The sequence below is a fragment of the Fusarium oxysporum genome, chromosome 14, assembly GCF_000149955.1.
Source record: "Fusarium oxysporum f. sp. lycopersici 4287 chromosome 14, whole genome shotgun sequence".
Classification (NCBI taxonomy): Eukaryota; Fungi; Ascomycota; class Sordariomycetes; order Hypocreales; family Nectriaceae; genus Fusarium; species Fusarium oxysporum.
Genome location: NC_030999.1, coordinates 121,247 through 145,439, shown reverse-complemented (window position 1 = coordinate 145,439; position 24,193 = coordinate 121,247). Strand labels below are relative to the sequence as shown.

The 24,193-nt window shown below is 47.8% G+C and overlaps 6 protein-coding genes across 8 annotated transcripts; 3 read left to right on the top strand and 3 right to left on the bottom strand.

Annotated features, from left to right (window-relative positions):
• Window positions 1-449: 449 nt before the first annotated feature.
• On the bottom strand, window positions 450-9,997 carry FOXG_14153 (uncharacterized protein; the record flags this gene model as incomplete). The annotated part of the gene is made up of 5 exons (XM_018394219.1): window positions 9,605-9,997; window positions 4,982-9,547; window positions 3,294-4,958; window positions 1,829-3,208; window positions 450-1,744 (listed from the first exon to the last, which is right to left on the bottom strand). Exons 1-5 carry the CDS (start codon window positions 9,909-9,911, stop codon window positions 450-452), a joined length of 9,213 nt encoding a protein of 3,070 aa, XP_018253785.1. The 5' UTR covers window positions 9,912-9,997.
• A 1,728-nt stretch (window positions 9,998-11,725) lies between these two features.
• On the top strand, window positions 11,726-12,709 carry FOXG_21460 (uncharacterized protein; the record flags this gene model as incomplete). Its single annotated transcript, XM_018401799.1, has 1 exon — window positions 11,726-12,709. The coding sequence occupies one exon, from the start codon at window positions 11,726-11,728 to the stop codon at window positions 12,596-12,598; it is 873 nt and encodes a 290-aa protein (XP_018253784.1). The 3' UTR covers window positions 12,599-12,709.
• A 271-nt stretch (window positions 12,710-12,980) lies between these two features.
• FOXG_21459 (uncharacterized protein) lies at window positions 12,981-13,649 on the top strand (the record flags this gene model as incomplete). The annotated part of the gene is made up of 2 exons (XM_018401798.1): window positions 12,981-13,002; window positions 13,288-13,649. The coding sequence occupies 2 exons, from the start codon at window positions 12,981-12,983 to the stop codon at window positions 13,647-13,649; spliced, it is 384 nt and encodes a 127-aa protein (XP_018253783.1).
• A 1,681-nt stretch (window positions 13,650-15,330) lies between these two features.
• FOXG_14152 (uncharacterized protein) lies at window positions 15,331-17,139 on the top strand. 3 transcript variants are annotated; one of them, XM_018394217.1, is made up of 4 exons: window positions 15,331-15,552; window positions 15,604-16,622; window positions 16,688-16,927; window positions 16,983-17,124. In XM_018394217.1, exons 1-3 carry the CDS (start codon window positions 15,449-15,451, stop codon window positions 16,867-16,869), a joined length of 1,305 nt encoding a protein of 434 aa, XP_018253781.1. In that variant the 5' UTR covers window positions 15,331-15,448; the 3' UTR covers window positions 16,870-16,927; window positions 16,983-17,124. The 3 variants fall into 3 exon arrangements, with proteins under 3 accessions (XP_018253781.1, XP_018253780.1, XP_018253782.1); XM_018394216.1 differs by having other exon boundaries at window positions 16,688-17,139; XM_018394218.1 differs by having other exon boundaries at window positions 15,604-17,139.
• A 1,786-nt stretch (window positions 17,140-18,925) lies between these two features.
• FOXG_21458 (uncharacterized protein) lies at window positions 18,926-20,896 on the bottom strand (the record flags this gene model as incomplete). Its single annotated transcript, XM_018401797.1, has 4 exons — window positions 18,926-19,391; window positions 19,465-20,298; window positions 20,724-20,773; window positions 20,827-20,896. The coding sequence occupies 3 exons, from the start codon at window positions 20,894-20,896 to the stop codon at window positions 19,930-19,932; spliced, it is 489 nt and encodes a 162-aa protein (XP_018253779.1). The 3' UTR covers window positions 18,926-19,391; window positions 19,465-19,929.
• A 972-nt stretch (window positions 20,897-21,868) lies between these two features.
• On the bottom strand, window positions 21,869-23,464 carry FOXG_14151 (uncharacterized protein). Its single transcript, XM_018394215.1, has 2 exons — window positions 22,669-23,464; window positions 21,869-22,617 (listed from the first exon to the last, which is right to left on the bottom strand). The coding sequence occupies exons 1-2, from the start codon at window positions 23,412-23,414 to the stop codon at window positions 21,984-21,986; spliced, it is 1,380 nt and encodes a 459-aa protein (XP_018253778.1). The 5' UTR covers window positions 23,415-23,464; the 3' UTR covers window positions 21,869-21,983.
• Window positions 23,465-24,193: the final 729 nt, after the last annotated feature.

Sequence of the window (24,193 nt, the reverse complement as noted above, 5' to 3'; positions counted from 1 at the left end):
GGTCCGGTCCATGCATCCCATATCTTGACAGTCTTATCGTCTGACCGCGATGCGACACGCTAGCCATCGGGTGGGAAGGCCACCGACCCAACTCAATCACCACGGCCCTCTGGCTTGAGATCGGCAACGCCAGCCAAGTATCGCGACGTTTACCGCAAAAGCGGCTGTGTGGTTGACAACTGACGCATAGCATCTCTTGCAAACAGAAACGAGGCATCGCTGATTGACCTTCCCAGACCTTAGTCAGCTTCTGTCGCACTGAGCGTGCTTAAAGGGTTAGAGTGAATATGATGAGCAGCAGCAAATGGGTTGATTGATTTCTTAAGTTATCTCTTGTGCGGGGCATTCCATCCCGCACAGTTACTTAAAGCATATAGCTAGATTACTAATGCCTACCCTACGACAGCTTCCTATATGTTCTCTGCGAAGAATCTTTACGAATATCAAATCTAGTTCTGGGTCTCTATCCATTCTTCCTCGTGCAGCCTGACTCCTTCCAAGATTCTGCCCATGTGCGTCCTCCCAATCAGCTCGCACTCCTGTCTTATTATCGACATGAGGACTTTTAAAAACCCTACAGGACTCCTCGAGAGCCCTGACTTGTTGCTGAAGCTATTTCCTGTTGAGTTTGGTGGAAGAAATCCGTCAGGCCCAAGCGCGATGGATTCATCGGGGGCCTTCCACGCAAGGCCTAGGGAATCACACACTTGGACATAATCGCTGTAAGATGATAAATAAAGTTGTCCAGCAAAAACATTGAGTTGCGTGATAAGGCCTCGCGGGATATTGTCATGGTTTTTTTGGGGAACAGTGAAGAGGTTGAGATGATCAAGTGACTCAAACCCAAGATTCACCCTGGAGGAGTAGAGCCGCAGGGTGACATGCCGAGACATCTCGATATCCGGTAGAAGATATTGGGCCTCGTACGGGCTGATAACCAGAAGGCGGTTATTAGCAATCTCTCTCTCGTTTGTCAATACCCATTGCACGGACCGTTGGAACGAGTCAGCGTAGTTGTTTGATTCAAAAGATCCCTTGACTGTCCTTGCGAAGTCCTGCGTCGCCCAGACAAGGTTCCGGAACTCGCTTACATCGAAATTCTTTGCTGCCGAAGTGTGTTCGAGGGCCATAAAGGCGGGCTTGAATGCGCTCGAGGACTGTGAAAACACGCCATTGAGCACAAAGCTGCACACGTCTTCATGTAAATGGTGTATCTCTGGCTCTGCTGGGAGCGGCCTCTCCACTTGTCTTTCGTGTTCGGTCTCAGGTGAGAGTTCCCGCTCCTGCTCCCCCTGTAGTGTCGAGGTACGCAGTTCTGTTAGGCCGAATTCTTGGCAACGTTTTCGAAATTCCGCAGCAGTACAGGGCTCAATGCGGTAGAGAAATGAATAAAGGTTAGGGTGGGCTTGTTGTGGATGGTACCGTTGGCCAAGAGACTGCGCCTCATCCTCCTTGAACTGTCCAGCACACTTAGACCTGCTCTTATAGTCACTGCAAGCCTCCATCTCATCCCACAAGCTACGTTGCTGACAGAAGCGAATACCTTGAGTGAACCATAATGGCAATTCTCGCCTCATGTTCTGGCAAGTTTCCTTGATGGCCCAACAAAGAACATCGGCGACTGTAATGTTATAGGATCCTGATGATTCCTGGCCCAGTAGTTGCAGGATCTTTTGCTCAATCTCTCTTGGAATGCAGAAAATCACAGTCTGCCCTTTTCCAAGCTTTCGCATCCTCATGCATGCTATGATAAGTCTTAGAACCAGAAAAAAGAAGAGAGAAAAAAAAAAAAAAAAGACCGTAGCATGATGAGCAGGATGAAACGTACCTTGTACCAGTCTATCCTTCGTTAAATTTGCACCCAAGGTAACCGCAGCTCGGTAGTTGGTGGGGAGCCTCAGATCTGTGCCTCTAGTATGAGCTTCGTCGAGGAAGACGAGACACTGATCCGGCTGATCCGCGAAAGGCGAGGTCTGAAGTTCTTCAACCTTTCCTGATCGATCGAGTACCATAATCTCATCAGAGTCATTGAAGAATATCACAGCCTGTGTGTATTCTTCATCTTTATAGCACTTGAGCCATTCTTTGGAAAACTCCAAGTTGGTAAACTCGATGACTTGGGCACCAACATCAAGGATAACGCGCGTATTTGGGTCCATATGTATGACCATGTCTAGGAGAGACCTGCTGTCGAGTGCCGCCCCTTTCACCTCGGGTCCCACCAGTGCAATGGCGTTCTCAGGCTGTAGTAGATACTCAAGCACCAATGCATTGGTGTGTTTCTGCTCAGGAATATCAAGCTGCTTCATGTCCAATGGAAGGACATACCGAGAGTCATTGGTACCGCTAAAGCCTGTTGTCGGATTGTGCTTCTGCTTGCCCAGATCCCAGCCAGAGGCAGACAATTTGTGAGGGAACTCTCTGGACTCCTTCGCAAATACCATTCGGCAGAGATAGTAGTCGATGGCTGCTTTGGAGTATTTGATGCAAGGAAAAACCTCAGATACGCACTGGACGTGATCCTTGAGATTTACCCCTTGGATGTGTTTGAAGGCATCTGGTATTGTTGGGCTCGCCTTCACCCACTCCTGGTATTCCAAGTCTGCATTGTCTGATCGAATGAGTAGGTCAAAAGCAGTAAAAAGAGCCTCATTGTCTAGCCCACCATAATAGTATGTCAGACAAGTAAGAACGATCACAACGTCAGGATGGCTAAACTCTGATCGAGGAGTCGGGTTATCCTTGGCCCTGAAGGGTACCGCAAGCTTGGTCGTTTTCCCCCTGTTTGGATCGAGACCATAGCTGACCCTCCACCGTTTCTGGGCAAATACAAAAGAAAGTATTCCAGACGCAAAGAGTCCTCGAAGAAGCAGGATGTGGTTGATGGTGCTCTCATGCCAAAAGGGACTCTTCTCGACCGCCCCGATCTCCTTACTTGACATGTCCCACTGAGTAATGTAGCGACGGACTGCGTTCCTGATGTTTGGGTGCTGATGTGCGATAGGGAAACCATCCATTCCTGTCTCGCATATGAAAGTTGTCACGCGGTCGAAAATTGCCTTTTCTGCATCAGGACGAAGGATCCGGACCTTGGGAACTCGGCCATCGCGTCGATCGTCATAATCCAGCGATTGCGGGAAATCTCGCTTTACTTCGGCAGAGAATCGTGCAACCAAGCCGAGAATTTCTTGTATGACTCTCCATCGGTCTGGACTATGGTCGATTGGGTCGCTGTTGTCCAACAGTGTATATAAGTTCGAACTTGACACTAAAGTCTCGTCACTCTCATCCACCACATCTCTGGAGGAAGTATCGAAGAATTTCCGGGACCTCCATCATCTTCTCGGCAACGCTAGATTTGTTGTCGAGTTGGCATTCCAGCTCCATCAACTGAAAAGACAATAGGTGCTCCGGTTGAACGAGTAGGACGCCTCCCTCTTGCATGCATTCGCTTATAAGTTGGTGGATGGTCTCTGCTCGAGACTCATTCATGCGAATATCCCTAGAGAATGGCAACTGATAGACTGGGCGATCAAGCAGACCAGATAACTTGGAGGTCAACATCTGGTGCAGCTGCTTAGCTTGTGGCTTAGCCACGATGACGCGAATCAGTTTTGATCCATCGCCAAGAGCAGCTGCAACGCTGGGAGCAATGACAGAAGATTTTCCTTCTCCCATATTCAACTGCATCACGGAGTTCTTATTGTCTGGCGGCTGTATCATCTTTTGAGCAATCTGTTGCTGCACGTCCCGGATTAGGATCTCACTCTCACATTCTAGCAGCAACCATTCTGGATGTTCGCGAGGGTTCCAGTTTCTGTGGCCACTACTCTCAAGCTCACGAAGGAGATCCACGGGCTCATTCTGGAATCGTATCAAACGCTTAGCTTGTTGAAGGGCAGTAATCACCTGTCCATATTCGATAATAGCATCTTGCCAAGCACTTGGGAGCTGAGACCATCGTGAGCTTCTCAGTTGCTGCAGGAAGAAGATGGGCGAAATCCGAGGTCTGAAACCTGTATCTTTAACTATATGTTGGATAGCTTCCGGAAGGTCTTCAAGATCCTGATTTACCGCGTCTAAGAGCGACCCGTATATCGACTTGACACGTCCCTTGCATCGCTTCAGATGTTTCTGAAAGAGGTCCGCACACATTGGGACTCGATCCATGTTCAACTCATGGCCAGCATGACCTTTCAGGCTAGCAAGGCTTTGCCGCAGCTCCCGCAGGTAATGGTGCTCGTAGTCCAACTTGGCTTCGCGATCCAGAAAGTCAAGAACAGCAGGCAGTCTTGCAGTTGCACCTGGATTGGTCCATGTTGCTTGATGAAGGCCATCCAGCAAGGAGTCTGGAACTAACGTTGGAGAAGGAGGGACGTGATGGAAGAGATCATCAATTGAGACAAATCCGGGGGGCCGACTGGTTGGCTGAAAGTCTGGGAATGCAGAAGGAAGATCGGTGATGATACCATCCACAGGTACCTCTCCCAGACCTTTAGCTAACTTCGCAAGATATGCCGCGAACTGTCGGTTGCTATACCACTTTGTCCATTCTTTCACTACAGACGCCATTGCTTTTGGCACATTGATGTATGCAGTTACACGTCCGTCCGAAGATGCTCGGGGACGACTACAAGGCCACTGTCGAGCAAGCTCTTCCCTGAAAAGTTCGGCCGCTTTATTTGTCTCACACTGGTATTCCCGATGGCGTCGATTCCAGGTCTGTTGCCATGACTCGCCTAAGCGAGGTTCCAGGCGTGCCGCTGGAGTTTGTTCGTAGCGGAAAGCAGCTATTCTGGCAATACTTTCGAGCTCGGTCGCTTTCATGTTGTAACCGAGTGATAGATCGTACTGGCCGTCGGGCGGTAAGGGAATGGTGGATACTGACGTGGACAGGGCGAGAAGCAAGAGTGCCTGAGTGATCTGGTTGTCAGATTCGGCAGAGTACGCAACCGTCGCTATCCAAACCATCAGTTCGAACTTATTGAGCCAGATATGATTGTGCCGAAAAGCGTGATGCAGCCGACACCAGTAGGATGAGAGAAAACTCGTTGGATTCTTGAGCCAATGGGAGTCATACAACATATCCTCTTTTGGAGGAATTGCCCTGTCGGATATTGTACTCTCAGAGCTAAGGAGGCGTATAAGTGCTGGGCAAAATCTGCAAACAGAGACTCCGAGAAAGTCGGAAGCTTGTTATAGGCCCGGAATGCCATTTCAGTGGCACGCTCTGCGCGACCTGAATCCTCCCGCTCTCTTGACTGATATGCGACATCGTGCCGAACAGTGAAGTCCTCGGCCCCGAACCCCGACACACATTGGCGAGAATTTCTAAGGATTGCCCGTTCGACGAGGCCTACTGTGTTATGAATAATTTCGCTTTGCTCGATGTTGTGGTGGGGATATAGGAATCCAATTTTACTACATCGGCCCAGAATCTCCTTGGTAGCTGCATAAAGCCGATCGTCTTGGGCGAGAAAACCCAGATTAGAGGACCAATCAACCTTTTGCATCACTTTCTCGTAGGCTGGGTAGAAGGCACGTCTTGGTGCGAGAGCAGCGATCAGATTCAGTCGGTCATGAGCGGTCCAGGATAGAGGGCAGGGTGCTCGAACTGATGCAGAGCCTAAGATGTGAAGAGCCTCCTCCGTTCCTGTTCGTCTAAGAAAAGGATCTGGAAGGCAAAATGAAGTGAGAGCGTGAATGTAGGCGAGATAAAGCTTGCTTTCGAGCTTTGTATCGGCAGTGAGGCGGCCAAGAAGATCGTCAATCCGGTAGGCTTGCACACGATCGGCGGTTCCGTAGGCCGCATTAACAGTCACATGGCCGCTGAACCTTTGGAATTGAATATCTCCTTCTGGGATAAGTACGATCCTCACTGACGGATTCTGGTCATTGCATAGGACGAGCTTGCTTTTGAAGCCCACAAGTGTTCCGACCGACTGGTCTGAGTCGATGTACATGCCTCGAAATTGTCTAGATCGAATAATCGACTCACCGGCCGTAAGTAGGAAGTCAAGTCGCAAGCTGGGCACTCGGACTTCCAGAGCGCTCTTTCGCGCATCATACAGCATGTGAAGACCAAGCGGAGCCTCGAGGGGGGATAGAATTCCTGCAATGCGCCGGGCCATGCTACTAGACGGGGCGAAGAGGAATGTCCTACCAGCTTGACAAAGCTTCCAACCTCCGTCCTGTCGGACAAAGCACCAATCATCTGGATTCGAAGTCCAACGGTCCTTTAGTGAGCGTAACTGAATGATACCTGCCTCGTTATGATACCAATGAGCGTAATCGTTGACAAAGGAGTGTGGCAGCATCTCGCGCAAAGTTCGCGATGGAATAAGATCCAGGTAGGATTCATTTACCTCTAGGCGAACGAGCAAGTCTTGGTCCTGCATTCCAAAGTGAACAATATGACCTTGGAATTGCTGCGTGGTGCAGAAGCGCATGCCTGGCAAGTTGCTCGGCATGACATTTAGGATGAGACCCTCGAATAATCTCTCATAGTCATCATGCCTTTCGTACTGCTCCGGAAGACGAGTCAGAGGAAGGCCGTTGACCAGCAGCTCCCCGGTCAGGATGTTGTAGTGCACTTGGTGATGCCCGCGGTTCGTTGTTTCGAACCAATAGGAACTCTCGGCAGCTAGTGTCCAAGAAGCGGTTGGCTGAAATGCCGGCCAATGTCGCTTAATGGCAAGGTCGAGACACGAGCTGGCTAGATGATTCTGTTCGACCAAGATTGCACAGACCCGGTGCATGGTGTAACTCCACCTATCGAATAAGATTCCTCGAAGAGTAGTCTCTGTCTCGCTTTTCAAACTAGCGTTGTTATAGATTATGATTGAGCATTCAACCAACATCGATGCCTGCTTTGCGTCCGCTAGAATGACAGGCAAGAAGCCATCATAAACATTGAAGGAGTCTCCGCATATCAGAGCAATGGTCAGTGCCGTCTTTAAAAGTCCACTTCGCCGGGTCTCGCTGGTAGTCTCTTGCACTCTCTCGAGTATTGTCGTCAACCACCGATAAGAGATCCTGCGGCATTTCTCAAGGAGGCCAAGGAAGGCGTGGGACAGTTCGCTCGGAACTTGTGACAGGAGACGTGAAGCTAAAAGCGTATAGGAAGACAAGGCTGTATATGACTCCCAATTCTCTTGGATATGTGAGACGCCCTTAGTCAGATGTTCAAGCATCTGATGTCCAAACTCCCGGTCTTTCAGCCGCAGATGTGTGCATCTTGTGCTTGTCGAAGACCTTGGGCCAGCTTGCAGGCTCATCTGCAGCAAGAATATGGCTGTCTCCGTTTTATTGAAATCAATCTTCGGCATGGCCAGTTGAGTCAAGATGCTCATCCACTGGATGTTGTAACCATAAGGCAACTCAGCCAGCACTTTGTGTTCACTTAAAGACAAGTATTCCGGGCAGTCTGACTGGCTTGCTATCACCTCGTTAGGCGTCTCTCCTTCTGGCTTGAGCCAGGTACGAACAAGGAAACGCTTCAAAGCTTGAGCACGCTTCGGTAGATCGAATGTGCAGAGATTTGACAGCCCTTCTGTTGGCAAGAGTTCCTCAAGGAAACAGTTCTGATTTCCATCGTAGTACTGATAACGAAGTCCATTGTTGACGCAGACGTCGAAATCCGTACAATACTGAATGGGCTTATCTCGTCGATGAGTGACAACGTTCGGCTTTGCTTCCGAAACTAGGTGAATCCGATAATCTCTCCTGGTTCTGAAGAACTTGTCCAGTGGCTGGTACGCACGCAGCGAGTAAGACGGATTGGGATGATGGACACCGAAAGGTTGGCTCAGGAGCACATCGTTGATGAGATAAAGCGTTATATCTCGCCATTCGGAAAATGTTGGAGGAACGGCGAGCTCAAAGACCGTCGCTTGGGCTCCGAGGGTGTTTTTAGGCAAGGGCCATTCATGTACTTGTATCTGGAGGTTGTTTGCCTTGCTCAAGTATCCGTGGCGAACACAGGCGTAAGAGTGGCGCCAGACCGTGATACCGTACTCCTCTTGGGGGTATTCATCGCATTTTGCGTCATTGAATCTTTGCATCAAAGTCTCATACTGCTTTTTGAGTCGCCGCAGCTCCTCGATCTTGGCTTGCCTTTGAGCCAAAGCCCTCTCTTCAATCTCAGCCTTGAGTTGTTGATGTTCAACCGAACCAGAGAAATATTGGACCGGAAATGAGTCCCGATGACCGTAGGAACGGAAGATGGAAGGCCTATTCTTGGACTGGGCGACGCGCTGGCGGTTCAATAAATACGCTTCGAGACTATGAAGCCTTTCCATGTCTGCCATAGAGGCCAGCAGGAGAGTCTGCCACACCTCAGTGGGAACCTCATGCTCATAACATCTCAGCATGGGCAAGGCATGGATGGCTGCTTTATCCGCTGCCACCCAGAGTTCCCCGATAGTGAGAAGCATTCTTGATGCACCTTCAGGGCGGCTGGAATACCAACGACTGGCCTCGGAATGATATGACTGGACCAATCTCTTCAGATCTCCACATAAATTCTCTTCCTCAATATGGCTATTGAGCCATGTGTCAAGATTTGCGGCAATCCAAGATTCAATCATTGCCAGTCGGAAAGGCAAATACGTCTCATCGCCAGCTGTGTAAGTGGGAAGATTATTGCCATCAAGGGGCCGAACGTGAGAAGTTGGGATAAAATTTGGAAATTCGATGTGCTTCCGTCGTTCCGGGATCGAAGTGAGGAATTCTTCCATTTTGAGGAGGGAGAAATGAAGGCTGTCTTCCATCTCAGGCTTCTGAAGGTCATTCAGTTTCAGTAGTTTCTCCTCTCGCTTGCGGATTCGGCCCCATCGCCTGGCCAAGCACTTCGAAGCCTCCGACATGATTTGTTGAATACTTTGCAGCCATCTGCCATTGCTACGATACTTCAGCTTACAGAGCCTTCGAGAGAGCTTGGTCGACATTGTATGAAGCATGTCGCTCTTGACGTCCTGCTTGACAGCAACATCAAGCACTTGCGCCATCAAGAAAACCATGAACTCCTTGTAGGGATCCTTATCCTTGCGGGCAAGGCGGGTCATGGTGAGCTGCAAACCAACACGGATAAGAAACCAGACTGGAGATCGTCTCCATGGGAGCTTGCTGTTACTCCACATAACCTCTTCGCGAGTATTCTTGCAAATACCGGGGACGGCGACTTGTTTGCCGACACCCCGAAGCATGCTTGGCAGGAGATCGGTGACGATCCGCGGTTCCACCGTCTCTCTATCTTCGTCGTGCTCTTGTTCTGCCTTTCTGGCTTTGTGCACGGTCTCTTGGACGGTTTGATAGCTCATCTTCTCAAGGGTTTTGGTGAAGACTGACAGAAATGTTTCGTCTTCGAAATCGAGGCTAGATATCTCCGTCGCATTGGCTGGAAACTGGCGTACCAGGCGGCCTTGGGTGGTCATGACGGCCTTGTTAGCGGGAGACAGTTCGAAGGTCTCGAAAATGGCCGAAGTAATCGTTTTGCGAACGAGGACACCACCGTTCTGAGCGGCGACGTGAAGCAATGCGACAGGGGCTACGAACCGATATGTCAGCGATCAAAGATGGATCAAGCCTGTGTCCTAAATCGTACCTTGGGGAGAGAGGTGGCGTAAGACCTCCTGTGCGTCATTTGCGCTTAAAGATCCTTGGGCACTTTTCGATATTTTCAGGCCTTTGATCATCGCCACACAGGCTTCGATTGCGGTTTCATCTTCTGAGGTACATTCTCCCATAAAACGCACCAAGGTGTCCAGAACAAAGTTGACCATTAGTATCTCATTCTTGGCTGAGCTATCATCGCCTCCCGGAAGTTTGGTAGGTAAGAAGATGTGATGAGCAAGGTATTCCAAATTTGCCTTCGTCAATGTCGCTGGCTTGTCGTGGACGTAAGTCATCATTGCTAGAGGTGAAAACGAATACGAAATGTGGTCCCTGTACGTTCTAAATGGTGGAATGGGAAGATTTCCCAGCGGCTATGTCCCTACTTTATAACGTCGTGGATGATGGCAAGATTGACAGTGGAAGGCTGGAGTTTATCCATTTCAAAGGCCAGGCCGCAAGAAGTGGGCTCATAGCCACGGTGTTCCAATCTTCTAAGCATATCCATATTATGTGCACGATGGCTATTGCATCAGGATCTGGATCCTGGAATTCAATGCCTTGGCTACGTTTTATGCACGCTGACATCAGAATGAGGTGTTTCCCTCTGATAAGCTTCTCGCATGCTGACGTTAGAGAGGAACCTTGGCCTCGAAACCACACGAACATGTCATATTCCCTAAGCCAAGGCAGGGCGATACGTTTGTCTCAAATTTTAGTACTATATAACCTATCTGATAAGTCCTTGGAGTGTACCTCCAGTAATATTCGAAGGTATACACCAAAGAGGGCTCAATTGAATCGAGTTTGTAGCTCGTCCACCGTGTGATATGCACTCCACCAGAGTAGGAAACCAAAGATTTCAACACACATTATGCACCCTGACTGCAAAGAGCGGAGTATTTGCGGGATGTCTTGGTAATCTTTGAGTTTAATACTGTTACAATGCCTCGTGTTCTCCTGAATTCCATTGGTCGGCTTGCCTGGGTTAAACAAACAAGAGTGAGTTTGCAGCTGGCTAGGATCGGCTACCTTGTCCCGTAGAAGCAACGTAGGATCCTAGATAATCTAGCCCACCCATATAGTAGGCCCCTATAGAGCGTGTTTACACTTGCGAATTGTTGGACGAACGCTTGATGGAATGCAAGTCTTGCAGCTCGGCTGATTCCTCTTAGGACGAGCACCTCCTTCACACACCAACCAAGCGACATTTTCACATGCAAGAAGCCTGCCGAAACTAGAAGCGGCACAGAGTGAGGAAAACAGATGTGGCTTCAATGTTCCATGGTTTCTCGGAGGTTTGTTGGTTGCCTTGATGGTGGCCATCCAAGTTCAAAACCATAAAACCTTCCTCGGCGAAAAGGAAGCGCAAAAGATCAAGCTTGAGGTTGGTGTGCATTAAATACTATCTTTCTCATAACTCACCTGGTGAGATTCAGCCCTTCGAAAATGCTCCGCGTTCGGCTCTACCAAGTACTGCCAAGTAATCCCTAATATAGGCCATTTCGGAGATTATTCTTACTTTAGTCTGGTTTAAAACTTTTGACGTGATAACTGAAGGCTAGGATGTTACAGCTGCCGCTTCGCGAGGGCCACCCTGCAGCCCTCTTCCAATAAGATTTACTTATTGACCTACTAACAGGGAATGATTGTGATGTGAGACAGATTAGAGCATGCGGTGGCCATTGGACAGCGGCGGGTCCCAGGATCTCTAGATAAGTTACAACAGTGACTTTCTTTTTTTACAACTACAGACGTCATTTAAAGGTTTAGCATATTTGACTCACCTATAGTCTCCGCCCAATATTAAGCCACCTATCACATGTAAAACACGTCCGCTGATACGAGAAATTAACTTTGGTGGACCATGAGGATACGTCTGCGGGTTGATGAGAAGGTTTACCCTTACGTGCCATATACGAAATATCCTCTCCTAGGAGTGTGCCCGTATATTTGCGCGAAGAAGTTCAGCCTTCTGTGTGAATTAGCGCGAGTTGAGGTGAGTATTTCTTCTCACCTATGCACCCCATCCGTCTATTTCTTACCAGTACCACGTAAAAGGAGACCGTTCTTGTGGCTACTTTCACTACTGTTTGAACAATTTCTTATCAATATGGCACCTCGAAAAAGCCAAACGGAGTCTCCAGATAACGACCCAAATATGGGACCCAGTGACTCGTTAGTTGACCCAGAGTTACTCCTTTTTGCCGCCAAGCTGACTCTGCAGCAAAGTCCCTACGCAAGTAGGATGATTAATATCCATTTTGAGAACAGCAATCCAACGGACTTGGCGATGCATGTGCACGAGGCTCTTTTGCAGCCTTTTCCAAGACTCTCGTCGCTGTGCGGCCGCCGCTCGCGCACCACAGAACTACGACTTGAGGACGTATCTCAGAATGCAGGCCACGTGTTGGTTCACTTTCTATATACTGGGAAATTCCAAACCTTGCAAGTCGATACTCCGTGCCTCCGGGATAGACTTGCTGCTCAATTCAGAACTTGCCTTCAGGTTTATCTTGCATCTAAGACTTATAAGCTCCACAATCTACAAGGCTTGATTCAGATCGAACTAGAGCAGCTCGGCCAAAAAGTTGCCATACCGGATCTCATCGCTGTTGCCGAAGAGATTTACTCAGGTGCCCACGAGGTAGACCTTTGGTTCCAATCCTTCATACATTCCTGCTTATCACGAATGTCGGATGATCTCGAGCTGTTTGAGAATCGCAAAATTCTGAGGGAATTAGAAGTGAAGAATACGATTGGTGCAATGATCTTGAGGTCCTGCATGTTGAGGCCTCGTGGATCAAATATGGCAGCTAGTGGCTCGAGCGTCCAGAGGGACGTAGCGAGGAAGCAGGAACGCCCCTTCAGAGCAGACAAAACCGAGCCAACTACCAACAACCCTGAGCCACTAAATTCGAATGTTTCAAGTTCTGCCGATGACACATCTTTGACCGCATCGTTCGAAGATCTTGGATTTGTTTGAGGTATAAGACGGGTCCAAATTCACTCGTGTTTTACGGCACCTTGGTGGGCACTGAAAAGCAGGTCACGATTGCAGTTTGAGTTTTTTCCAATATATTAAACAGTTATTACTACCCGTACTATAATAGAGCCATTGGCGACAAGGTCATTTAGCTATTCGTTGACAAAATCCAGGACATCCAAAGGTGAGCGATGGCCTCCAGTAGGCAATTGCAGTTTAGGTTTTCAACGCTGCCCCCAATAATCTAGTTGAACTTGGCTCTGAAATATAATTTCCTGGTCTAGAGATCATAAAAGACCAATTTCTATTATTTTTGGATTAATATTGCTGTCATGGTATTATAGAATAGTTTACTTCATCAGTGAAGCTTTATCTTCCTAATATGACTAGCGCTCCCAGCTTCGGTAAGGTCAGTCGTCGCACAATCTGTTAACAGATGCGCGGTTTTTACGAATGACTGACCCCCTCATTTGACAAGACTTATTTTGACCTACCGCGATCGCTGTCAAACGATCCTAAGGACGTTCCATGGTATGAGAAGTAATGAAGTTTCGACTTGCTGGCACTAAAAAACAGCACAGGGCTACACACGAAACGCACACGAAGGTGCCAGGAGTGCCAGAATGCAAGAAAGGATAATATTGCAGCAAGCCACCAGGGAGAACCGTTGTGACATGCAGCTGTTTCAGTGGCAGAGAATGAGCTACTAGAGCCTGAGATAGGTTCATTTCCCGACGCTGAGGAGATTAAAGATAACGGCATTTTTCCTTTTGATGACTTTACTATCTCCATTCCGAAAGTTGATGATTCCATCATCAGTAACATCGAGCTAGATCCCTCTTATGAGGAGGAAGTACTTGACATCGACTCTGCTGAAGAAGGCGAAGATCAGAGGCAGCCTCAAAGCCCGCAGATCCATGTCGAGGGGTCAGCAGATTTGGCTAATGATGATACCAACATTGACAGGGAATATGCTACACAGAAGCTTATTCAGCAGTTTCTCGCCGGTATGCATGGTTGCAGTGCCCCAAGCCACGCACATCGAAGCTGAGGGACCGGATAACCACCACGAACCTGATAGATTAGGCCCTAATAATGTTCCTCATACGCTTGACAAAGAATACACATTCGACCGCAACGTTCGAAGGCCTTGGATCTGTTTGGAGTGTAAGATGGATCGAGATTTACTCGCGTCTTGCGGAACCATGGTGGCACTGAAAAGCAGTCCTCGATTGTAAGTGGAGTTTGTTTCAGCAAATCACAACAGTATTTGCAACCCGTACGATAATAGAGCCATTGGCGATAAGGTCATTTAGGACTCATTGACATAAATCAGTAAATCCAAATGTATGTATCCCACTGTTTACACGACGGTCCTCGCCCGTACCAAATTTGTTATCCTTATGAGAATCCCAGCTATGCACCTAACGGAGGATATCATTGTGGCCGTGCATATTGTCCATAATAAACGAGTCATCCAGCTGGGGCCGTTCGCGGTGGCGGGAACTGATCCATAGTCGTCTAACCCGTCGAATTATTAAATGATTCTGAGAGGCTTTGTGGCCTATTACGTAGTATAACTGCCCGTTAGTTTTAGAGGTGCGTAGGTCCATGTAACCCAGGCGTCCTATACTCTGCTCAGACAACATAATAATAGCGTCATAACTACTTACGTCTTCAGGGACGTAAATATGTGGTATGCATGGAACTTCCCACCCTTGTAAATCACATGTCAGCAACTTCTGCTTGTAGCGCAGTCGAAGTTAATGGTGGATGGGATATTTTCATAGGGAGATTGTCAAAGATGGTAAAATAACGCGACTGATAAACGACTTAAGACAACATTACGGGCATGTCTGTAACACGGAATGCAGCCGAAACCGAGATCTGTCTGATATGGTTAGGTTAAGATCCAGTTAAAATGAATTAAATTAACTAATATTTAATGCGGAGTTCCCTTCTGTTGGCTGAAAAGTCACCTTCGCCTCTCACCGGACCCGGTTGTTGTGAGGAGTCAGCAAGGACGTTGAGCGGTCGATTTGTTGAACATCTCTAGCCAGCGAGCAGTTTGTAGCCACTGAGCCATCCCGTTCTGCTCAAGGACCTTGGTCTGGTCAGCTGGGATGCGATAAGGAGGGTAAGCAGGCATACACTTTGCGAATGATATGGACGATCATGGTTATACTTCAAGCTCTCAAACCTTGACGTCATGGAAAGACGGGTTATTGAGTGGGTGCTCTTTCGCTCTTCCGCATACGGCCTCGATAATAAAAGCCACAACAGTTGTTTAAGTGGGACAACCAGATTTGAGTGAGAAGCTCCTGCCTCAGGCAAGGCCTATATTATGTATTATAGCGAATACATGAACTATATCTTCATACCTCTTGAAGAACCTTAGTTCCAGATTTTTCGGTGCTCATTTGATTTAATCGTCTGGAGATAGGATGCGAAGTACCTCAGGAACTTGGCTTCCGAGCAGACCCCTCATGGTTGTGAATCGGGAAAACTAGGGCTTTGTCAGTAGTCAAGGTCCATGGTTTTAGATTGTGTGAAGTCTGTCCTCCCAAAAGGAATAAACTATATTATATCACACTTACATCATTAGAATGAAGTGCGCCTTTAAGGTTTTCGGAGCTTGTCAATAGCCTTCGTGTGGGTCGCTGACCCATGCCTTAAAACAAGTAGAGCCTTTAGCTATAACAGAACCGGCGCTTATCATTATACTCCGAGTCCCTTTGTCAATGCCTCTATATGTCGGAGTGCCCCTTCTACCACCATTCTAGCTATAGCGCGACAGGCTTTTATTATCTAGATTTAACATAGTTCAGCTCTTATCCAGCACTCACAAACATGTCTAACGACCCGGTCAACAAGCAGAGAGAGACCGCAACACCCTTTCGGGGTGGCGAAACAGACAGCATGGGCATAAAGAAGGACAGCAGGCCAGAACACTCGTTAGGAATATGAGTTCTCTCATTGAAGATTGTCAACTGACGATGTAACAGGCCTTACGCCAGCCAAGTCTGTGCGGTATACTTCCAAGGAAATGGACCCCTCCATATCCCTTATGCACTCCTACATCAGAGTGTCGAGCTTGCTTCCCGAAGCGCCGCGACAGGCTGTTTCTCTTCGTCATCACGCGACCTTCACTTGAACGATATCGACTACAATACCGGCCATGTACTTATTCACTTTATGGCCACCGGCAGGTATCAATGCCTGAAGCCACAGGGAGAGACTATTATGATAAGTTATGCATCCGAATTTACAACTGCACTCCGCGTGTACGCCGCAGCCCAATCCTTTCAATTGCCCTCTCTTCGTGATCTGGCAAGAAGAGAGATAATCGCACTCGGCGACAGGTTGAGCTTACCTTCCTTAGTTGATATCATGGAAGAGTCAAGTCTGTCATTGAGCACTCTGCCGGGAATAGCCGCGTATGTTGAGTCGCGCATCCTTGCTTTTGCCGAGAACATTACCTATCCAACTTCAGAAAAGGTACTCTCTGAGATTGGAACTCCCAATACGCTCAGCATGGTACTTTTGAAGACTATTCTGTTACTCCAAACTTCAAAAGTATCTCTACGTGATGATTCACTTCGGAAGGAGGAACTCGTAGAGATTCTCCGAGGTCTCAGCGATACCGGACCCATAGTAAAAGGCAAGGCTTCGGATGTGGATCGAGTTATGAAGGAAGCTGAGGAGCAAGCAGCTAAGAGGGCCGAAGAAACAGCTGCTAAAGAAGCGGAAAAGGCTGCAGCTGCCGCTGTTGCCGTGGCGCAAAGAATTGCTGAGGCTCAGGCGACTGAAGCTGAAGCAGCCAATGAAGAGGAGGAAATTGCTTGCTTATTAGCAAAAAAGGCACGCAGAGGCAAGCTTGTCAAAAAAGACCGAGAGAGGCTTTCCGCACTCGAGCATAATGCCACAAAGAGAGCTGAAGCAAAAACTGCCCTCGCATTAAGTGCCCCCGCTGCAGACGAGGTCGATCTGTCTGAGCCATCATTTACATTTCCCACACTAGATGGTGAGTAGCATGGCATTTGACCACAGCAAACTCAGCCGGCCAGCTAATGGTGGATATCGTCGCAGATGACTACAACTCAGTGAGGTCGTCTGTTGACAGGGACATTCCGGCTCCCGACCAGCCCCACACCAAGAACAAAGATGAGAGCTTTGCGGAGCATGCATCCTCGAATAGCCCTTCATCGAATGATAACGATTGGCAGTATATGGGAATTTCTCCATCGTCAGCATCTGGTGGTTCGATCTGACAGGATGAGTCTCCTCATACAGCTTTCTCAAGGCTCAAGGGGAAAACTAGGGATGTTGGTATGAGAATTTACCTGTTGTAGAATGGAATTCCTAATAGTAACCGACGCGTCAGAATAACCCTTACCCCCAACTACTGTAGCCCTCTAGCTGGCGACTGGGGCTAGATGTAGCGAAATGCATGGGCCATCTAGTCATATAACGCTATCCACGCTCCTTTTGAACCACGTCCAAAATATAATCCAAACTTCAACACGGGCGCAACTGTGCAATTCTGCTTGAAATCAATTAATACCCGCTGTGTAATATCACCTATATATTATTTTTACTACATATCGAAATGGGTTATTTTACTGCCTTAGACATCATCGGCTTTGCCCTATCGGGTACTCGACGCCCTTGCCCCAGGCGTTTTTAGCGCCGTTAATCCAGTAGGCAAATGCGACTTAGGTCTTCCGGACCGCCACCAATGTTTTGACTAAGTTTGATTCTAATATATATTTCGCTAGTCTATAGAGCATCACAGATTAGGTCTTATTCTTTTTGAACCAATATTGTTGTCGCAGCATGTCATGGCATGTTGCGGTAGAGTGACTCGATCAAGCGTTACATTTCCTATTATAGTCGAGGACCCGCTGGCGGCCGGGATACCCTGCACCCCTCCCTCAATACCTCCGTTGGAGCCAGGATCAATGGCAGTCTTAGGTTCGTTGCCAGATCCGCCAAACTTTGTCGTACGAATTACAGGAACTCTGCTACGATCAAGAGAACTTTGCTTTCAGCTTATCATATAAACCTAGCGGTTTGCGGCGGAATCCCCTGCGGGGCATTCGTGACCCTGTTATTCGAGATCTAAGCAAGAGTCGTGATGACAACTCCTCGATCTTAAATTCATCTGGTATTGAAAGTGAGGCGCACGTATTGGCGATGCCACAACAGGTAGTCCCAAGCTACCTACAGCCCGAACTGGAATTCCAAATGTACCAACAGGTGGAACGGTACATAACGAGTCTTCGAAAGAAGATTGCGGATGGATGTGCGCAAGTTTCCAAGTCACAAAAATCACCTATACCTACTCTAGTATTCTAGTCGGTAACGGGGCCCGTTACTAGTTTTAGGCCAACCAAAACTATGGAAACTAACATGGATTTTCAGAACCCGTAACGGGCCCCGTTTCTGTTCAGGTCGCGTATACCAGATCGCGAAACACGGCCCGTTACATGACATGGTGATCCGTGCTACCCATGCTGAAATCATTGTGACGAGGCTAAGCACCAATCACAGGCAGACTCTGGAATTAGCTGACCTTAATCATAATAACCCTTTCTAGACTGCTGCGTCTCCTTTCTTCTACTGATAATCTCAGCATTCGCATCCATCCTAGAAAACCTTTAAGTGTCCTAACGTCTTAGCATATCTTTCCAGGCATCCTCTAGAAGCCTACTTCACCAGCAAAATATTACGCCCAGCCAAGTACAGACGCTTAGGAGACTGGAGCTTTATTATGATATCTCACACCAAGCTGTCATTTGCATGGCTTGTGGTTTTGCCTTGAAGACAGACGATGATCGCGTCGGATGTCACCTCAAAGAGAAACATGGCATATCTAAAAAGCACCGACAAAAGCTTAATCTACTTGTCATTTCCCTGTATTTTCCTGATCCAGATCAGCTACCAAAGCCAGCAGATAGGTCCGCTCCGCACCTATACCTAGCCCTCCAGTATAGAACGGAGTGTAAGTATTGTGAGTTGCCGTCTGCGAGTCACGATATCCTATCACGGCATCTAAAAAATCACATAACCGGGAGATCAACGCTACGTGTACGATGGCTACGCGATGATGTCCGGGATAATCTGAGCTTTCAGAGTTGGAAAGCTAATGACATCCAGCGATACTGGCTCATCGTAAGCACAGATGATCAGCAATCATTGCGGAATGCACCGCAAACTATTAACCAGTTTCTGCAAGCAGTTCCAGATTTTGTCGGAGAGTTTACCGAGAAACTGGTTTCGGACGAGCGACCGGTTGCATAAGCAAAGATCCTCATTTGATACTAGCGCGCCTGCGGGAAAGAAAGAGCTATGGACTAACCGGATGCGATGCACTCGCCGGGATGAAACCCTCGATCAAGCACGACTTGATATGCTTGTAGCACTTTCGGAGATGCCCTTAACGACCGGTCAGCCCTGAGACCATTGTTTGCGTCGACGGCCTACTACAATGATTGCTGCGAACAATGCGACGCAATGCACATGTTCTGGTCCGTGCACGCTAGACGTCTATCTCGAATGATCGAGTAACACCGAGCCATCCAAACCTCATTGTCACTTCCAAACACCAAGGATATGAACCTTTCCGCATTCTTCATGGCTGAAATCAAGCACTTGCGGTCCTCATAGAGCTCCTCCATGGAACTGAGCTGCATCTCTGTTGTTTGCGGCGTCCGACGACAGTTACCAGTGTTCGTCTTGTATTCCACCCACCCAAACTTCAGCAACCCATGATTGTTGAAACCTATGTTCTCTACAGCGCGATAAGTATAAGAGAAAACGGTCAGCCGGTTCATTCTGACTCGCCCCACATTGGTTCTACTTACCAATCTTTTGCGTCATCTTAGCGACGGAAAACACTTTCTCATCAGTATCCTCCAATAGAAATGCTTCTTTCATCATGAACCAGAGCATTCGTATAACCATCGTTGCCGTCAGTATATCCTATTCTTTCCTTTTCCTGGCCGGATAGAATTCGCTTCCCCGCTCGTCGATGTGAGGCGTCACCGTGCAAGCACCGAATATCAATGCCAGTAGAAGCATCATATCACATATCGGATCACCCAAGCAGTCGATCAAACAGCTGTAGGCCTGATTCAGGTGTCGGACCGCCATCGGATCTGTCTTGGTGTAATTGTTCTCCAGTTTGCCGAACCCTTCCTGGATCATTTGGGGCACTTCTTAAGGGTACCTCGTACACATCGAACTTCTCTTCCTGTCAATCTTCTATCGCCAAGAAACACAATAACCCAATATCGCAGTTGAAGTGAATACAAAGATCGGCCACCTTTTCAATGCTTCTTGAGAGCAGCCCAGTGGCTTGCTAAGTGGTTTGAGAAATGACTAGGGCGCTTATAGAGCTTCCTCTTAGACTCGATACAGAAAGGACATACGTAATTGCCAGGCTGTATCCGTAGCCCATCGATTCCAAGACTGAGGTTGTTATCCTGCTGATACTTTTCTAAACATGCGATCAGATCCTCAGGAAGTTTCTTGTACCAGTCACCCTTTGGGCGAGTGACTTCGAGCTCGCGGGAAGTCTGTGCATTACATCCATCATGCGAGTCAGATGTTGGTGCTCCAGGGCTGTTTAAGCGACGCTGCTCAGTTGCTATGCTGGCAGATGACCCTCGTGTATGGAACGAGTCATCGCTCTGGACCTGAGAGGGAAGAGCAGGTGCATATTGGGCAGTTGATATTAGAGGAGTTTGGTAAGAGAAATTCTGGAAAGGCTTTCAACTAGCCTCTGGCCTATTCATCCACGATGGCCTAGAGCGTCTATCTTTCTCCTTCCCCATCTCCTTGCCACGGCCATATAACACAAGATCGTACGGCAGATCCGGCTGCAAACGCATCGCTCTCCGAATATGCTCTTCATCAAGGGCTCGAGGGTTTTCATGTAGAGCATGAACAACGACATCGCGCAACCCCCCTATCTGAATCGATCGTTGTCATGTATACAAACTCAAAAGCCTGTGCAAATTCTTTGCTACAAGAACCCCTGCAATTGGAAATAATTTGGAAACACCGTTGCGCCATCTCCTTCAGTCCTGACACCTCGTATTTCTTGGCAAGGGCAATATACCTTTGCATGCAGGACAAGAAACTTGACCTGAAGCCCGCCGGTGAATTCTCCTGTACACGACACGTTAGCTAGGCTCGCAATACTTGACAGGGAAGTATCTTACCAAACGTCTCTAGCTTCCAGCCGGCGGCTGCTAATCTGTCTTTCGATATACCCTGGGTTCCTGGATCCATTTTGGGATAATAGCCATTGTAGATGTAATAGATCATGGAATCCACCGCTCCCGGGTCATCTTCCGGAAGATCGATTACATTTGATTGGCTTTCCTACAAGTATGATGGGTAGGACTTAGCATCAGGCAATGGCAGCACGAATGCAAACCCGTCAGGACTTACCTGGAAGTGATTTTCGCATGCACTTCTAAAGAAAGAAGACCTTGGGCAGATGATGGCCTTATGGACTTGATACTGTTTATTGCAACACGTAATTTTGAGATCAGAATAAAGTCCGGTCTCGGCCCTGCGGGAAGGGTTAGTTTAGCAAAATTGAAGTCGAGTCGAGAAACCTACTTCTATAGCGCTGTTTGAAGCGCTTGATTTGTTGTGTCATCAAGTCTCATCGTGACAAAGGTGTATGTGTGTGTGAGAGAGCAAAGATATAGATAAAAATATAAAACGCTGTATTTAATTTGGGGTGTGGCTAGACTTTAAGGTTGCTGATCTCAAGAGGTTGGGGGGAGGGGGGGGGGGTTGGGTGTAAGTTTGGGTGAATTTCTCAACGGTGGTGTGAGCAGGGGGGTCTGTCCAAGATATTGCAGGAAGCTTTCATGCTATATGCGACGGCACAACGATGAGATGATCGTACTAGAAATATATCTAGTAGGTAATTAATGAATTAATTAATTCGCAATGATGACGATAACAATAATATTTAAAGACTATTGGAGGCGTTAAGAAGTACAATACCAAAGTAGAGAGTTTCAGATTTTACAGATTTGGGGTTTTAAGAATTAATTAATTAATCTGGAGTCGTAAGGTGGCCCTGGAAATATATTAAGGTTACAGGAGGGGGTGGTTGGTAAAGGCAGGGTCGTTAGCAATATCGTGCCTGAATTCCTTAATAAGAACAGATAGTTATCCGCCATTTCTTTGGTCTAAGCAATGGTATGTTGTAAATGTCAGTACGTTACGCCGCACGAGCCTTAAGACATAATCGACGAAAATAACGCATATACTATTATAAAAGGGTATCATATCTCATCAACTCATCGCTTGCCTCTACTGTGCAATAAACCCCAAAATGGGGATCAAGAAAACCCCATTAATAATCTTCAACAGCAAAAACTTTCCCTCTATGCCGCGGCCAGCTGAGCAACAATTCTCTCATCCATTCCCAATACACCTCCTGCGCCCATTTCCGCAATAATTGCAAATTATGAATAATCGTATAAATCCCCTTTGACTTGGACGTTTGGCCAAAATTCTCCTTATGCCAGAAAATAGTCTTTTCACCTTCTGAAGTCGTGATGATAAGATACCAATCATGCCCTTGGATGATAATACCAGGGAGAAAATCTGGTAATTTCCGCGTCTCATATGAATTGAACCCGGCTGTTTGTTCCAGAGAAGATACTGCCTCTGCGGCAAGGCGATGTAGCTGAAGAACCTTGCGGAGGAATTGCCAGTGGGCTGCCATCCATACTTCCATCTGAAGCCGAGCGTTGTCCCACCCTTCGCCTGTCTTTTTAGTCTCGATGCTGACTGCTATAGGGCGGTCGGATAGCGGCAATAGGTTGGCATGGTTGAACATGCCCATTGGTAAAACATTCATCAAAGCTAGGATAGTCTCGCGTATTTGTGCGGATTCTTCATGCTTCGGGTCGATATACATGCAGAAATCAACTTTCTTAGACGCTGATGTCGCTTGATAGCCAGGCAGGATCGACGCAGTGGTGCTGAATTGGTCAGTAAGACTAATTAAGTAGAATGCAAGATAAGAATCTCACCTGAGAAGAAAGTCGAAGAATTGGCTCGACTGAGGGCCCTGCAAAGGCCTCAACGCAGCTTTCAGCACAAGATGATGGACCTCGACATTCCAGCTCGCTTCTGAATGACCTCTTTCACTGCATTCACCCGCCTGATGTAGAATCGTCTGGATTACCTCGGGTGGCGGCGTATGGCCCAGATCGTCGCGGTCATCCGAGAAGAAGATATCTCTGGGAGGCTTTGCCTTTACCCACTCGAAGTTGTCGTAGATTTTGATATCCAGCTCGGCCATGCAAGTCCGCTGCGACGTTGGCAGAATTCCAAAACCGGATACGCTATCATCGATCTTTTGCAAAAGCGTTTTCAAGCTAGCAGGCTTATTTTGAAAGTCCTTAAGCTCTCTAGAATCCACACCTCTGGGATGGAGCTTCAGCTCACGTAGTTGCTTTGTTGGCGAAGAATACCCCGATGCAGCCGATGATGAAGTCAACGAGGTACCTGATTCACTCCTCGGAGCTTGGAGTTTCGGCGGTCGTGGGGTATCCAGAATATCGTCGTTGCCATCGCTCACATCCGGGGCGTCAATTGCGCGGCGCTTAGATCTGCGGGAGCCCATGCTGCGGCTGCTCTGCGAAGGGTCTGGAGTTGGAGGATTTTGAGGATTTAGTCGCTGACGCTTTGCGCAATGTTTTTGTTTATCGTGTTGAGGCTTTGTCACGGATCCGATTTGTCGTAGCCAGGATTCTATACGCTGGTCGGGCGACATTGCTTGACTTGGGTTTCCGAACTCTTGTTCTGGTGTTTGGATATGCTTGGGTTTGGATAGGATAGGTATTTTGGAGATTGGCGGATGGCGTCATGTTTGTTTTCTACTTCTTACATGGTTGGCATGACAATAATCTTATCATAATCTTATCATGAAGAATTCCGGGGCTGCTGATTGGATGCGAATCCCTCACTCTCATTGTGGGGCAAGTCCTTGCAGGGATATCCTCAATCTTAACAGAAACTTCTACAAGTCAGCAAGGACCTACTCAAGAATTACAGTGGGGTGCAATAAGTTTGAATACATCTGCTGGTATCTCGGCCCTGGCTAACCCGATCAGGACCACGTTTTTGATGCCGCTTTTTCGTCCTCCTCCATATATACATCACAACGCCTAATAACGCCTTATGATGACTTGAGGTAAGGAACTTACGCCTTTATTACGGTCACAAATATGTGAATTAAAGAGGCAAGGCTATTCTTATAGTCAAATTCATAAGTATTTCCCCCATATTCCCCTTGGAATGATTAAAACGACGTGCCGCAGCGAGGCACAACGTGGAGCCGAGAATACATCTGTGCCGCGTAACAGGCGCGCCTCGATGATCGGTACCTCCAGGTGTATTCAAACTTATTGCACCCCACTGTATCAGCAGAACGCATTGCGTTCCTGTTTTTGACCAATGACCGTCTAGCATTTTCGCCCATATTTTCCCCGACGTAAACGCACTGCGTTTCTCGTACCGCACTCATAAAATTAGAAAACCTAAAACACGAGA

Bases quoted from the DNA above. Each gene is read 5' to 3' on its own strand.
- FOXG_14152 (XM_018394216.1), top strand. From the start codon at position 15,449: ATGTCTAACGACCCGGTCAACAAGCAGAGAGAGACCGCAACACCCTTT. The intron at 15,553-15,603 runs GTTAGGAATATG...ACGATGTAACAG, and splicing joins GACAGCAGGCCAGAACACTC to GCCTTACGCCAGCCAAGTCT. The intron at 16,623-16,687 runs GTGAGTAGCATG...ATATCGTCGCAG, and splicing joins TACATTTCCCACACTAGATG to ATGACTACAACTCAGTGAGG.
- FOXG_14151 (XM_018394215.1), bottom strand. From the start codon at position 23,414: ATGTCGCCCGACCAGCGTATAGAATCCTGGCTACGACAAATCGGATCC. The intron at 22,618-22,668 runs GTGAGATTCTTA...TGACCAATTCAG, and splicing joins TTCTTCGACTTTCTTCTCAG to CACCACTGCGTCGATCCTGC.